This window comes from Gekko japonicus, unplaced genomic scaffold (genome assembly GCF_001447785.1).
Source record: "Gekko japonicus isolate JY-2015 unplaced genomic scaffold, Gekko_japonicus_V1.1 scaffold201, whole genome shotgun sequence".
NCBI classification, from domain to species: Eukaryota; Metazoa; Chordata; class Lepidosauria; order Squamata; family Gekkonidae; genus Gekko; species Gekko japonicus.
Window position 1 is genome coordinate 432,176 of NW_015162480.1, and position 16,548 is coordinate 448,723.

Consider the following 16,548-nt stretch of genomic DNA (forward strand, 5'->3'; position numbering starts at 1 on the left):
GAGGACCGTCCATCACTCATTCCTGACTGAATGGTTCTCATTCTAGCAGCGGGCTTTAGGAGATACAGAGCAAGTTTGGTGTAGTGGTTAAGGGCACGGACTCTAATCTGGGAGATCCAGGTTTGATTCCCGACTCCTCCAATTGCACCTGCTAGATGACCTTGGGCAAGTCATAGTTCTCTCAGAGCTCTTCCCTCAAGAGCAGTTCTTGGAAGAGCTCTCTCAGCCCCACCTACCTCCCAGGGTGTCTGTTGTGGGGAGGGGAAGGGAAAGGAGTTTGTAAGCCACTCTGAGACTCCGAGTGAAGGGCAGGGTATAAATCCAATCTCTTCTTCTTCTCTTCTTCTTAAGATAATGGGACTCATTGGCAATGAACCTTCATTCCTGGTGGGTTTTGTGCCCCCCACCAAAGACCAATCTGTGATACCAGATTCTAGGGATGCCAGCCTCCAGGTGGGACCTGGGGATCCCCTGGAATTGCAGCTCATTTCCAGAGTTGCAGAGATCAGTTCCCTTGGAGAAAAAAGCTGCTTTGGAGGGTGGACTCTGTGGCATTATATCTTACTGAGGTCCCTCCCCTCCCCATAGGCTTGCCAAGTCCCCCCGGGGGGCGGGGAAACCCCTGCCCCAGAGGCCCATTTCCCGCCGCCGGCAGATCAGGGCCCGGGGGGAACCCCACCCCCAAAGTACGCAACGTGCACGTCACCCGGAAGTGACGCGACCACGCCGGGCATGCTGGGGGCGGGGCCACGGTCATCCGAGGGAAAACTCTATGGTTTTCCCTCGGATGGTCGTGGCCCCGCCCCCAGCATGCCTGGCATGGTCACGTCACTTCCGGGTGACGTGGTTGCGGCGCGCGCGAGCAACAGGTAGGACTTGGCAACTCTACCTCCCCAAGCTCCAGCCTCCTCCCTCCCCAAATCTCCAGGCGTTTTCTAGGAGCACTCCAGGAGTTCCCCAACATGGAGATGGCAATCCCACCCGCTAGGGTTTCCAGGTCTGGTTTGGGAAATACCTGGAGATTTTAAGGGTGGAGCCTGGGGAGGGTGGGGCTTGGGGGCAGAGCAGGGTATAAAGCCACAGAGTCCACCCTCCAAAGCAGCCATTTTCTCCAGAGGAACTGACCTCGGCTGTCTGGAGATCAACTGCCATAGCAGGAGATCTCCAGGTGCCATCTGGAGGTTGGCAACATTACCCCACCCCAGCAGCCAGGTGCCAAGCAAGAATGTGAAGAATTTCCAGAATAAAATACACAAAACTGAAGGGGGATGGTCCCCAGGAGGCTTCTCTCTCTCTCTCTCTCTCTCTCTCTCTCTCTCTCTCTCTGTTTTTCTAATGGAAACATTGGGAGTTTTGAGAAAAACGGGGTGTGGGGGGGTGCGTGTCTTCATATGAGGCGGCTTCTCTTTTTAGAATGAGAGAGATGGCTTTTTGAGACAAGGTTCCAAAACACTGCTTGAGATGCTCTTTCCTTCCTCGGGTTTCCGAGGGTAGCCATTCTAACTACCTCCATGCAAAACCACCTACCACTAATGAATGACCATCTTGTTTAAATTTGAGCACTTTATTTGTAATATTCATTGGCTTTTACTGTTTTTATCCTGTTTTTATGTATGGGCATATCTTGCCCTCTTGTAAGCCGCCCTGAGCCCGTTCGCGGGGAGGGCGGGGTATAAATAAATAAATAAATAAATAAATAGTCGGTCTGCAGTGGAACAGTTAGGTTACCATGCTGATTTGCAATACGCATTTGTGCCTTTGCATCCTTTACAAGGATTCTTTTCCACCCCCCTCCCAACTTCTGACTAGTAGGACCCAGAGATATCCATTCCTATTTGTGTCTGGCGAAGGGAGTGTTGAATCTCAAAAGCCTGTACCCTGACAATCTTGTTATTCCCTGAGGCACTACTGGACTCGAATCGAACTGTTTCACTTCTTCAAGTTGCTTTTTTTGTTGTTGTTATTATTAGAATTCATTTATACTACGGCTCGTTCCAGTCCTCTTCTGCTTTAGACCCCTTCACCTTCTTGTGCCTTCTGAAAGGCACGGTGTGTCTGTGCTTGGAGATATTCACACAGGCTCAAGATGCAAGGAAGAATTGCAAAACAAGCTTGCTTTGATATCCCCGCAGCCCTTTCAGTTCTCTGAAGCCCACAGACAGAAACAAAGGTTCGGAATAGGAAACTATTGATCCTTTGGAAGCAGCTTCTGAACACAGAAAGAAACTCGAGATAGTCATATTTTGAAGGATAAAATGTTTATTGTTCGAATGGCACGTTATTGGTTCCCAGTGGCTATTTTTGCCCACAGTTACAGAGGCACTCGATGTTTTCAGCCACTTAGGAAAGCAGGAGGGGATGCAGAAAAGGGCTGAATTGGCTACACCATTCTCTGGACCTGGAGGGCAGCCACCCTAAGGTATCCTGTTTTCCACCTTGAATTCCTTGGAGGAAGGATGGGATGGAAATGAAACAAACAGAATCAGACTGTTCTTCCTTGTTTCTTGGGGATCAGGGAGCAGACTGAGTGCTGCCTTTAACACTGCCAGAGGTCATTTCGGGGGGATCGCGGGGGATCGCAGTTCCCCCGGGTGAGGTACAGGGGGCGGGGCACATGACGACGCCCCACTCCCTGCTTCCGGCCGCCCCACTTCCGGCCCTCATTCAGCCAGGAGGAGGCAGGAGAAGAGGGAGGGTAAGTTGCTTCCTCCCTGCCTCTCCCCACCCCTGCCTGCCTGGGGCCAGGGAGGGCCTCTGCGGGGCTTCCTTGCACTCCCGCCGGCCTTGCAGGTCCACCACTGGGCCCCTCATGGATGTCAGGTGGTGTGGCATATGCTAATGAGTTATGCTAATGAGTTCCCCAGCTCTTTTTCTATGAAACGACCCCTGAAGACTGCAGATGAAGAACTGAGCTCGATTCAAGAAAGCTCCTGCTGGCACAAGGGTTACTAGTCTGTTAGGTGTCACTGTACTTCTGTTTGGTTTTCTCGAGCAGCGAACCCGCTGGGCTTTGCTTGTATGCCTAAACTCCTTTTTTCCCAAAGCAAGCCAGCGGCCCCAGTGGCCTCTGATGAGAAGATGTCAGTTTGGTCGGGCAGCGTATTTGTTTAGCATAAAAGCATGGAGATCTTCCCTCGCTTATGCCGGGTGCTCCGGCCAAGAGGTGGTTTGCATGCATTCTTTCTCTCCTTCCTTGGGGCTGTGCAGCTTATCATCTGTCTTATATTATCTGCAGAATGTTTTCCTCGGACTACGTGGCTGCTGTGCTGTCTTGGAAAAATGCAAGATGATCCCTCAAGTCACAGAGATGCTACACCACTTTGGTGCAACCCCCCACCACCACCACCTTAAACCTGCAGATCAGAATTCAGTCTCTGAAGGCCAAAGGGAGGTGGGCAGCCTTCATGCCTTTGGCACTGAGGAATAAACACGGGCTGATTAATTTTCCTCCAGCGCTGCTTGTTATCTTTGGAAACCGGCAAGATGTTAGGGAGAAGGGATATCAGTGCCTTATGAATGTTCTCTACAAAGAGAAATTAATCAGAAGATCAGTGTCAATGACCTAATTATGGGAAAGCTATTGCTCTCTAGCGCATCTCAAGGTCTGGAAAGGTGGTGGTCCTGCACGTCCTTATATCTGCCACAAGATGGCAATCCACTATTGAAGGAAGAAGAAGAAGAGGAAGAGGAAGAGGAAGAAGAACAGAATCATACAGTTGGAAGGGACCTCCAGGGTCATCTAGTCCAACCCCCTGCACAATGCAGGAAATTCACAAATACCTCCCCCCCACATCCCCAGTGACCGCTGTTCCATTCCTAGAAGATTGAAAAAACCCTCCAGGATCCCCAGCCAAACTGCCCTGGAGAAAAATTGCTTCTGAAAGTGCTGATTAGCATTTCCCTGGGCGTGTAAGAAAGGGCCAGAAGAGCTAAGCACTGAGGCAGCCCTTCCTGCCCTACCTCTCATGATCTGCCTAAGTTCACAGAATCAGCATTGCTTGCAGATGACAGTAGAAGAAGAAGAGGAGGAGGAGGAGATTGGATTTATACTCCCCCCTTCCTGGCTCCTAAGTGTGTTTCTGCCAAAGTCAAGGTCAGATTGTACCACGTGATACCAGGACTGCTGATCATGTCAACTGCAATGCTGAAATGCCAAACCAAAAACCAGGGATGAGCATGATTTCTGGCTTATTCCACCTCCTTAAGGCTGGGCTGCAGAGGTCATTGCAGGGAGGATGGAGGGCATTAACAGGAGACAGGGTGGCAGGGGTGATTTATTCTTGAACTAATTATCATAAGAACATAAGAGACGCCAATGTTGGATCAGGCCAAAGGCCCATCCAGTCCAACACTCTGTGTCACACAGTGGCCAGAAATACCAGGTGCCATCAGGAGGTCCACCAGTGGGGCCAGGACATTAGAAGCCCTCCCACTGTTGACCCCCCCAAGCACCAAGAAGACAGAGCATCACTTACCCCAGAGTCCCTATCTATACCTTGTGGCTAATAGCCACTGATGGACCTCTGCTCCAGATGCTTATCTAATTCCCTCTTGAAGCCGTCCATGCTTGTAGCCGCCACCACTTCCTGTGGCAGTGAATTCCAAGTGCTAATCACTCTTTGGGTGAAGAAGTACTTCCTTTTATCCGTTCTAACCCGACCGCTCAGCAATTTCATGGAGTGCCCACGAGTTCTTGTATTGTGAGAAAGGGAGAAAAGTACCTCTTTCTCTACCTGCTCTGTCCCATGCATAATCTTATAAACCTCGATCATGTCACCCCTCAGCCGTCATTTCTCCAAGCTAAAGAGCCCCAAACGCTTTAACCTTTCTTCATAGGGAAAGTGTTCCAACCCTTTCATCATTCTAGTTGCCCTTTTCTGCTCTTTTCCCAATGCTAGAATATCCTTCTTGAGGTGTGTTGACCAGAACTGTATCTAGGCCTTATAACTACTGAAAGGGAGCTTGAAATGTGGGAAATGGCTGATGAGGTCTCAGAGGCAGGCCAAGGAGTGGGGGCTTCAGATTCACTTTGTTTCTGTCAGATGTGTGATACAAAATAAGAACATAAGAACGTAAGAGAAGCCATGTTGGATCAGGCCAACGGCCCATCCAGCCCAACCCTCTTTATCACACAGTGGCCAAAAATACCAGGTGCCATCAGGAGTGCCACCAGCAGGGCCAGAACTCCAGAAGCCTTCTTACTGTTGCCCCCACCAAGAACCAAGAATACAGAGCATCACTTGCCCCAGAAATAACAACAACAACAATAAACAGGGCCAACCCTGCTTAGCTTCCAAGATCTGTCAAGACTGAATGAGGCTGGTCTATTCAGGCTGCATGTTTACTCAGAAGTAAATCCCACTAAATTCAGTGAGATTTAATCCCAGGTAGTGTGCACAGGATTGCAGCCCGTGTAGGGTTGCCAGGTCCCCTTACCGTGCTAGCAGGGGGATTTGGGGGGTGTTCCGGGACGTCCCCAATGTGATGACATCACCCAGAAGTGATGCCATTGCATTAGCCTTGGCGCATTGTGACACTCTGGTATGAGGGCAAAACTCTATGGTTTTAGGCCAAATTTACCATAGAGTTCTGCCCTCAAACCAGAGTGTCCCGCACAACAGCCCCGACATGATGACACCACTTCCAGGTGACGTCATTGCACTGGGGACGTTGTGTGGGGATGTGGCTTTTGGGGGTGGGGTTTCCATCCTGCCAGCTGCCTGGCTGCAGGCTGGGCCTCCCAAAATTGGGGGGAAACCCACTGGGACCCAGATACTGGCAACCCTAAGCCCGAGTCACATAAGGCACAATCTGATTTTTCTTGGTGCAGTTTGATTGCTCCAATTTTTTAAAACACAGACTTGGAGGAGTTACAATGTTGGTAAGTGGAAACGATGCAAGAGCTGGGAGGCAAAGGGGTGCAGGCGATAGATTACTGCTGCATTGGCACAAAAAATAAATAGTTTGCAGAGATGGGTTAAAAGGGGTGTGTGTGTTCAGGATTCAAACTTTAGGGGAACCTACCATCCCTGCCCCAGCTCCAATTTCCCTGCACTTTCATGACATGCTGGGCAAAGTGTATATACTCCACGGTTATACATTAAGACAAACATTTGCCCTGGAGTAAAGATTTCTGGTTTTAACCGAACGGTTTGCTTCTGAGCGCAAGGGTTTGTATTCCCAGCAGGCTTAGATTTAGTCTACTCAGACAGCTTCTGTGTCCATGGTGGATCACTGAAACAATGCCAAAGGAATACCTTTCTCTCCTTTTGTGCACGTCCTGCCGTCATCTTCACGGATGAAGCCTTCGTGGCACTCGCATCGGTAGCTGCCAACAGTATTGATGCAGATGTGGGGGCAGGGAGGTTCAGTGCTTGCCGCGCACTCATCAATATCTGAAAGGGTGAAAAAAATAAGGGGAAAAAATGATCAGGAAAAAAGGGTTCCCTCTAGAGGACTCAAGGCCCTGTATCTTTCCCTTCCTAGAAGCATAAAAATTATAGGACAATGGATCCCAGGTATCACCCTAAAAAAAAAAAAGCTGGAATTACATGGCCTGGGGGAAAAGTCTGAGTCCAGTGGCACCTTTAAGACCAACAAGTTTAATTCTGGGTATAAGCTTTAGGGCATACCATACAAATGGATGATTGGTCTAAAACATGGAAATCCGTACAATTTTTGAAAGCAACATCTTATAAGGAAAATGTTATAAAAATGTTTTATAGATGGTACTGGTCGCCAGATAGGGCAGCCAAGGGCTCCTCTAATATATCTAAAAACTGTTGGAGATGCAAGGATAATGTGGGATCCTTTTTTCACATGTGGTGGGGGTGTGAAGAAATTAACAAATTTTGGAAGGAGGTTAAAAAATTAATATGGGATATGTTATCAATTAATTTAGAATTAGTGCCAGACGTTTATGTGTTAAATATGCTACCGAAAGGTTTAGATCGCAGTGATAATTACCTGCTAACATATATTGTAACGTCAGCAAGAATTATAGTTGCTAAATACTGGAAATCTATTAATTTGCCTACAACCCAGGAGTTACTAAACAAATTGTAGGATATAGCAGAAATGGATCAATTAACTACTTTATTACATGGTAAAGATATGTTTGTGTTTCAGGAATGATGGTCGAGAGTATATGAATGGTTTAAAAAACAATGGTCGATGTTAGACTCAAATGTTATTTGTACCGATATTAACGGCTGTATATTTTGGAAAACTAAAATAGAGTACTTTTTTAAAAATTCTGGGTATAAGCTTTTGTGCACTGCACACATACACTTCTTCAGAACTGGTGTGCATATGAGCAAGTGTATCATCATGTGTGTGGGTGGATCCGCAGTAGAGACTGCAGTTCTTTTCTGGGTCAGAAATAGGTAGGTACGAGTATACGAAACAAAATGTCATGGGGACCTACTAAGAAAAGAAAAGCAGGTCTAATCAGTTTAATCACTGAATCGGTGCACTGTGCCATTTCCTGTAATTTCCAAGTAAGCAGAAATAATGTAAAATACTTTTAACCAGGAGCCATTTGGCAAAAATGAATTCAAGTACAGTAAGTAATCGAAGTTTCCCCATTTTTTATACAAATAGTTAGTGGGAATGATTAAATTTTGCCCAGCATTAAATTTTGCCGGTCCTAAAGGTGCCACTGGATTCAAACTTTGTTCTGTTGCTTCAGACCAACACGGCTACCAACCTGAAGCTGTCTTCAGGATTTTGGGAAGACTTTTTTATGCTTCATATGCTAAAGAGCTGACCCCAAACACAGGGTACAATACTGAACTGGACGACCCAAAAGTCTGAGTCAAATAAGGCAGTTTTGTCTGCAGCAACCCCATAAGCTGGTGGTGGAAGGTACCATCAAGTCGCAGCCGACTTACAGCAACCTCTCATGAAGTTTTCAAGGCAAGAGAGGAGCAGAGGTGGCTTGAACATAAGAACATAAGAGATGCCAATGTTGGATCAGGCCGAAGGCCCATCCAGTCCAACACTCTGTATCATACAGTGGCCAGAAATACCAGGTTCCATCAGGAGGTCCACCAGTGGGGCCAGGACATTAGAAGCCCTCACACTGTTGACCCCCCCAAGCATCAAGAAGACAGAGCATCACTTGCCCCAGAGCCCCTATCTATACCTTGTGGCTAATAGCCACTGATGGACCTCTGCTCCATATGCTTATCTAATTCCCTTTTGCAGCCGTCCATGCTTGTAGCCGCCACCACCTCCTGTGGCAGTGAATTCCAAGTGTTAATCACTCTTTGGGTGAAGAAGTACTTCCTCTTATCCATTCTAACCCGACCGCTCAGCAATTTCATGGAGTGCCCACGAGTTCTTGTATTGTGAGAAAGGGAGAAAAGTACCTCTTTCTCTACCTGCTCTTTCCCATGCATAATCTTATAAACCTCAATCATGTCACCCCTCAGTCGTCGTTTCTCCAAGCTAAAGAGCCCTAAGCGCTTGCCATCGCCTACCTCTGCATAGCGACCCTGGTCTTCCTCGGTAGTCTCCCATCCAAGTGTTAACGAAGGCCGACCTCGCTTAGTTTCTGAGATCTGATGAGATTGGGGTAGCCTGGGCCAGCTGGGTCAGCGCCTCTTCTTATTGGTGGTGGAAAGTGCGGTCAGGTCGCAGCCGACTTATGGTGACTCCCCATGACGTTTTCAAGGCAAGAGATGAACCCAAGTCGTTTGCCATTGCCTGCCTCTGCACAGCAACCCTGGACTTTCTCAGTAGTCTCCCATTCAAGTACTAACCCAGGACGACCCTGCTTAGCTTCTGAGATCTGATGAGATCAGGCTAGCCTGGGCCTTCCAGGTCAGGGCACTGTAACCTAGCCCAGTATTATGATTTCCCTACTGCAGACAGGAGCTGCGGTGGCTCAAGTGGTTAAGACGCTGAACTGCAGGCTGTGGAAGGTCGGTAGTTCAGCAGTTCGAGACCCGAGTGTGCCGCGTGACGGAGTGAGCTCCCATCTCTGGTCCCAGCTCCTGCCAACCTAGCAGTTTGAAAGCAAGAAATTGCAAGTAGATAAATAGGGACCACTTCGGTGGGAAGGTAACAGCGTCCCGTGCGCCTTGGTGTTTAGTCATGCCCGCCACATGACCACGGAAACGTCTTCGGACAGCGCTGGCTCTTTGGCTTGGAAACGGAGATGAGCACTGCAACCCTAGAGTCGGACTCGACTGGCTTTTGAGCAAGGGAACCTTTACCTTTACTTTACTGCAGACATAGGGTGAGGGGGAAGAATGGCTCACCTAAGACCAATGGATGAGTTAGTGAGTTTGTGGCCAAGGCAAGATTTGAACGGGGGACTTCCCTGATTATAAACCATTGTCTTAACCCCTTCCCTACAACACTGTCAATACCTCTGCATTGGCAAGAAGAAGAGGAGGAGGAGGAGGAGGAGGAGATTGGATTTATACCCCACCCTTCACTCAATGTCAGAGCTGTTTACAATATCCTTTCCTCCCTCTCCCCACAACAGAAACTCTGTGAGGTAGGTGGGGCTGAGAGAGCTCTGAGAGAACTGCTCTTAAGAGAACAGCTCTGAGAGAACTGTAGTTTGCCAAGGTCACCCAGGTGGCTGCATGTGGAGGAGGAGTGGGGAATCAAACCCGGTTCTCCCAGATTAGAGTCCGCGCTCCTCCTAACCACTGCACCAAACTGGCTCTCTAGACCCTGAAAGCTGTGGTTCGCTGCTTAAAGATCCACACTTTGCCAAAGTTCTGCAAAATCCAAATCTGGCCAGTTGGCACATCTGAATGTTATTATTTCAGTTGTGGGGTTTTGTTTTATACTCACCTAGGCAATAGGGCTTCTCTCTGTTCCTGTGTCTTTCACGGTCATACCGATAACCAGGATAGCAGGTGCAAAGAACACGCCCGAAGTTATCTGTGCACTGTTGTTCACAAGGAGCCTCTGCACAGACATCATAGTCTAGAAAGAGAGAGAGTGAAAGGAAGAGAAATGCGCTTAAAATATAAGCCAATGTACACTGGTTGTTAAACGGTGGAACATCAATTTGCCACTTGTCCTTGAGTTTTGAATATCAAGTTAGTAATCATGGGAAGATTGGTTTTTATCAGCAGCATGAATCCAACCGGGCAGTCTCTCCAGTGGAGCAGCATTTTCATTTGCAGAGGAGGGGGGTGGCTCCAGCCCCGTAGCTAGGGAATTCTTTGGGAGGGGGCCTTGGGGGGGCCCGCCAGCTAATTAAATGGAAGTACAGTGCAGGTGGTAAGTTGGAGCACTTTGGGGGCAGCCCTGGAGGGAGGGGGCCCAGAAGAAACACAAGGGGACCGGGCCCCGTGGGCCCCATGTTAGCTACGGGCCTGGGTGGCTCCCCCCCCACAAATGCCCTCTCCCTCTGTAGAGCCCCGCTTTGTCTCCTCTGCTATACGTGAGGGTCTACTGACCCCCCCCCAGAACAAAACTGGGGGTGTTCAGCATGCTCCAGCCAAAAACAGATCTGGGAAGATCCCATTTTACAAAGTCAACAGAGGGTTAGATGCACACCAGTATTTTGGGTGCGGGGCCTCTGGATTGCTACGTTTGACAGATGACTTTGTCTAACAAAACGAAGAACTAGAGGCCTCCAAAAAGAAGGAATTAGACATAATGGCACAATGATCCTCGCAAGCAGTGTTCCCTCTAAGCTGAGTTAGTGTGAGCCAGCTCACAGTTTTTTAGCCTCCAGCTCACACACCTTTGTCTTAGCTCAGGAAGGATGGCTCCAGAGTAAACTAGTTCGTGCAGTAGCCAAATCACTTGCTCTCAACTTTAATGCCAGTAGCTCACACAGTAGGATTTTTGAGAAGAAGAAGAAGAAGAAGAAGAAGAAGAAGAAGAAGAAGAAGAAGAAGAAGAAGAAGAAGAAGAAGAAGAAGAAGAAGAAGAAGAAGAAGAAGAAGAGGAGGAGGAGGAGGAGGAGGAGGAGGAGGAGGAGGAGATTGGATTTATACCTCGCCCTTCACTTGGAGTCTCAGAGCGGCTTACAAACTCCTTTCCCTTCCCCTCCCCACAACAGACACCCTGTGAGGTGGGTGGGGCTGAGAGAACTCTGACACAAACTGCTCTTTTTCAAGGACAGCTGTGCCAGAGCTTGTGACTGACCCAAGGTCACATCAGCAGGTGCAAGTGGAGGAGTGGGGAATCAAACCTGGTTCTCCCAGATTAGAGTCCGCACACTTAACCACTACACCAAACTGGCTCTCCACAAACAAGACTCCACAGCTTAGAGGGAGCATTGCTTGCAAGCATCCTCCATGGAATCTTTCTGCTATCTATTTCTATGAAACTTACCGGGTAACCTTGGAACAAAGTCTGAGTCCAGTGGCACCTTTAAGACCACTGATGTCTGATTCTGGGTATAAGCTTTTGTGAGCATTCATATGAAAGCTGACACCCAGAAATAAACTTTGCTGGTCTTAAAGGTGCCACTGGACTCAGACTTCGTTCTACTGCTTCAGATCAACATGGCTACCCCACCTGAACGGCTAACCTTGAGCTAGTCTTTATCTCTCAGTCTAATATACCTCTCAGGGTTGTTGTGAGGACAAAACAGAGGAGGGGGAGAATGTTGTACACCATCCTGAGTTCCTTGGAGGAAGGACAGGGTAAACATTTTTATTTTATTTATTCAATTTGTTTATACCACAATGGGGACGCAGAGCAGCTTATACCATTCTCCTCTCCTCCATTTTATTCTCACAACAACCCTGTGAGGTAGGCTGGGCTGCGAGAATGTGACTGGCTCCAGGTCACCCAGCGAGCTTCCAAGGCATGCGTGAGGATTTGAACCTGGGTCTTCCAGTTACTAGTGTGACACTCAATCACTACACCCACTGGCTCTTAACACACTTATGTAAATACATTGATGATGATGATGATTTAAGCGCGTTGGGGTTGACACTCTTTACAAATCAGTGGTTGCATTATATAGCGTCCCAGTGTTATGCCAAGAACCAGGGCAGGGATTATAACGTAGAAGGGAAGATTTATGATGCTGGCTGGCCATGCTTGGCAGTGGATGAAAGTCTTCTCTTCCTCTCTGCACAATAATGACACATGTTACTGGCTGCGCATGGCAGCTGCTGAAGGCTTCTCTTCATCTCCACACAATAATGTGCAGCAAGAGAGGAGGAGGAGGAGGAGGAGGAGATTGGATTTATACCCTGCCCTTCACTATCCAAAGGAGTCTCAGAGCTGCTTGTAATCTCCTTTCCGTTCCCCTCCCCACAACAGACACCCTGTGAGGTAGATGGGGCTGAGAGAGCTCTCCCACAAATTGCCCTTGAGAGAACAGCTCTGAGAGAACTTATGACTGACCCAAGGTCACACCAGCAGCTGCACGTGGAGGAGTGGGGAATCAAACCTGGTTCTCCCACATTAGAGTCTGCGCACTTAACCACTACAGCAAACTAACTCTCAAAAGACCTGCCATGATGTCATGGCTCTCCCAAGGTTCCCACTCCCCAACTTAACCTAGAATCAGAGAATCATACAATTGGGAAGGGCCTTATAGCCACCTTGTACAACGTCCCTGATCAATGTAGGAATTCTAAAATTTAGAACCAGAGAATCCAAGAATTAGAGAGGGGCAGGGCTATTTTTGGGCAGGAACGCACAGGAACGGCGTTCCGGCTGGCTTCAGAGTTGGCCACGCCCACTACAGCCCAAACCTCTGCATGCGTGGCTACAGAGGGAAGGCCTGGAGAGTGACCCCTCTGCCCAGCAACTCCAAGGTGGGCAGGCTAGGGGGCCCCCTGGAAGGATCGGGGAAGGCTTGCCTGGGCTCCCCACAGCCAAGGGAAGGCATGGGGTGTGGCCTATTATGCTAATGAGTTCCTGCTGGGCTTTTTCTACAAAAAAAGGCCTGGAGAGGGGGAAGGCGGTTCATTGGCTGATGCTTACAGGGGTGGGGAATCTAGGACCATAACAATTCCACCATGTGTCTTGTTGTACTGAGTAGAAAAGAGGAGGGGGCAGAGGGATTATTCTTTCAGCAGCCACTACGGATCTCTGGTGATGTCTGTTTCTGGCCTCAGCGGTTACTGGTGCTTCTCAGCCATTGCATTGTTGAGGCTCTTCTTAGAAGAGGGTTCCCCATTGTTTTTTCACTGGGCTACTGGAATACGGTTCCCTTTTTGAGCCATTAGCAGCGGTGTCCATCCACATATTCCTTTCTTTTTTGCCCACTTGGAAATAAGTTTAAGAGGGGCAGAACCCAAATGCACCGTCAGAATTTTAGAGGGCTGAAGATATGTTTATTTTTCCCACATGCACCCAAAGCTGAAGTCATCTTCTAAGCCCCATTGGCTTCAAATTGGCTGCAATCATGCGGCCTGTCCATGACGTAAGTGCGGTCCGCTATGTCAGGGTCTTCTCACTGCAAAAGTATTTCCTGCCCTGCTTCAGAGGATCAATTTTGCAGGGCTGCATGATCCCCGAGTTTTTCTCAGTGCAGCCTGACATGCTGATGACGGAGCCGAGCTTAGGTGAAATCACCGACTGGATTTGTCACCTGCTAAGTTTTCTATCCATATTTTCTGGTCTTGTCCCAATTCATTATTGGGCTAGTGTTTGGGATGCCAAGGTTCCCAAAGGACTTTGAGCTGTTAGATCAGCACATCTGCCGACAATAAATCAACCTGATAAAATCAAGGTGAGTCCTTTTGTTGACTTCAGCTGGCTTTGGTTCACATCAGCACTGCGTAAAGTTAAGTACATGCATCTGTCTTGGCAGGACCTTGCTCTAATGGTATAAGATCGGCCCTCGACTGCCAAAGCGGAGAACATATGACTCGTAAAACACTACTGTTCCGAGTAACATGCAGTAAGTGTAAAGCTTTACTAAGTGAGGAGTCACAGGCCGTGCTCATTTGCATAACGTAAAAAAGTTGCAAAAAATCAACAACACAAACTGGTAATTTAAAGACAACCCACGTTTAGTTCTCTTAAAAGCTGGTGTTTCCCGCATGCCTAATCTCGAAGCGGAGATCGGATGAGTGAAGCCTTTCAGCTCTGTGCACTTAAAGGGGCCCCTTTAAGTGCAGGGAGCTGGCGTTTCCCCGCACTCCCATTGGGCAGGCGGGGGGTGGTAGATGTCCCCAACGTGATGTCATCACGTTGGGGATGCCCCGCCCCCTCCAGGAACGCCCCCCAAAGTCCCCCGCTGGGGGCTAAAATGGACTTGACAACCCTATTGCCCATCCAGGGCTCTTTCACATCATGTGAACAACTGCTATGAGAGAGGGAAGGCAGGAACCTGCTGGTGAGGTGTGTGTGGTAAAGCTCCCAAGAACTAGAAAGGATGTGGCTAAGGGGCAAGGCTAAGAGGCTGAGGTAAAAGAGTGTGGGGAGAATTATTATTATTATTATTTATTATATTTATATCCCGCCCTCCCTGGGAACGGACTCAGGGTGGCTTACACTTTCGGCACCATGTGCCTGGTCACATAAAACAAAGGCGGAGAAAGAGGAGGCATGGTGTTTTTTTCTCCTCTGACCACAGCTCGGCGAGGATTGGTGAACCCACTACATGTAGGGGGGTGGAGCTGGCACTGCTACTGCTGCACCAAATGGTGACCATGAGGGGGTTTGGTAAAAGCGGGCATGCAAAGCGGCGGTTTGCTGATGAAAGAACAGGGCCAGGAAGGGAAAGAGCATGACCCCCCTTCTTTCCCCCCACCTGTTCTCAGCCCATGAGGGAAAAGGGTCACGGGAGGACAAAAACACCCCTTGGAGGTTTCTCAAACAGCATCTCCATCAGGCCTTCCTCTCAGGGAAGAGAACTGGGCATGAGAGGATCTGGGAGAGCCTGGTTCAGACCCCCCTCCCTTTCCTGAGCCAGGACCCTGTCATCTAGGTCACCCGGGGCTGGTCATGCAGCCCGGAGCACCTCACAGGGTTGTTGTTGGTGGTGGTAGGGATGGGGCAGCGGAGGAGGAAATCCTGCGGGCCTCCTCGAGATCCTCAGAGGTAGGATGGGGGAAGTGAGGAAACAAAGTGAGAGACGGATTGTAGCTGTGCTCGGCTGCTATGGTTTGGCATGGGGGTGTGTGTGCTGAGAAATTACCTTATTTATTTGCAAGGGAAATTATTTAGACACATTATTTAGACATATGTCCTAAAAACGCTTTCTATACCAAAAGTAACTAATTTGTATGGAAATGTAAGATTGTTGTTAGCCATTCAGTCATGTCCGACTCTTGGCGATTCTATGGGCCAGCTCTCTCCACGTTTTCCGATCTTGTACTGTTTCTTTGAGTCGTTCCATGCTCAGGCTGGTGCCGCCCCTTTTATGGTATCCCAGGGGGGGCGGAAACTAGCCTTGCATATGATGAAATACATTGATTGGGGCTTTTGTAGGTTCCCTAGTAAATCAGTTCCTTTCACTCCTAGGAATCAATAGTTTTTCTTTGTATTTTGAGAGAAAATAATCTTGTTAATTGGGTTTGCCTGTGTCCTTTATAAAGTTTATATCTCTAGTGCCTGAAATTACATTTTACGGCACACATGGCCCGGCCCAACAAAATAAAATTTATGTCAGATCCGGCCCTTGTAACAAATGAGTTCAACACCTCTAGTCTACAGTATGGAGAGAGAGCCAGTTTGGTGTAGTGGTTAGGAGCGTGGACGCTAATCTGGGAGAACCAGGGTTGATTCCCCACTCCTCCACATGCAGCTGCTGGTGTGACCTTGGGTCAGTCATAAGTTCTTTCAGAGCTGTTCTCTCATGGGCAGTACTCGAGAGAGCTCTCTCAGCCCCACCTGCCTCACAGGGTATTTATTGTGTGGAGGGGAAGGGAAAGGAGATTGTAAGCCCCTCTGAGGCTCCTTCAGGTAGTGAAGGGCAGGGTATAAATCCAATCTCTTCTCTCTTCTTCTTTCCATGGCAACTGTCAGTAATCAGAAGGGAAATCTAATGATCCCACACACATCTGGTGAATAGTTGAAACTGTAGAAACGAAGTCCAAAGGGCCAGCAGTCCTTGTTTGTTGCAAGGGAGGGGGGGGAAGTGCTTTTTGTTGCAAGGAAATTTGTGGCACCTTTATAGCTAACATGTTTTAATTCTAGCATAAGCTTCAAGCCTCTTGCAAAATGGGCTCTTTTCACAAACATACTAGAATGAACATTTGTCAGTCTTGAATGTAACACAACACTCAACACAATTATGAAACTACGCTAGTGAACGTGGACCTGAGTGTGACCACTGGAATCAATCCTGTCTTTATTAGCAGCACAGGAAATCAGAGCTACTGCAGCGGTCAGTGCAGGAAGAAACAATTTAATCACATACCTTCGGGGATGCATTGCCCAAGAACAAATTTATAACCCTTACAGCACTTTTTCCTGAAAGAAACAGAGAGAGATAATAATTATACATTAAAACACTTTAAAAACACTTTTCAAGTAGGCCAAAAGGATACTGCTCCAACATCGTTTCCTTCACCAAATGATGTTAATAATACTAGTAATTTCATTTACACTATTTATATTCATTCCTTTTCTCCAGAACTGGAGATAGCTTACAAC

At 48.2% G+C, this 16,548-nt stretch overlaps 1 protein-coding gene across 1 annotated transcript in view; it reads right to left on the reverse strand.

Moving 5' to 3' along the window:
* CCBE1 (collagen and calcium binding EGF domains 1) overlaps positions 1-16,548 on the reverse strand; it is a 211,278-nt gene that overhangs the window by 19,797 nt on the left and 174,933 nt on the right. Inside the window, exons 4-6 of the mRNA XM_015405834.1 lie at positions 16,313-16,365; positions 9,814-9,948; positions 6,258-6,395 (exon numbers count right to left, since the gene is read on the reverse strand). Of these exons, the coding sequence (XP_015261320.1) occupies positions 6,258-6,395; positions 9,814-9,948; positions 16,313-16,365 (326 nt within the window). The remainder of the gene's footprint in view (positions 1-6,257; positions 6,396-9,813; positions 9,949-16,312; positions 16,366-16,548) is intronic.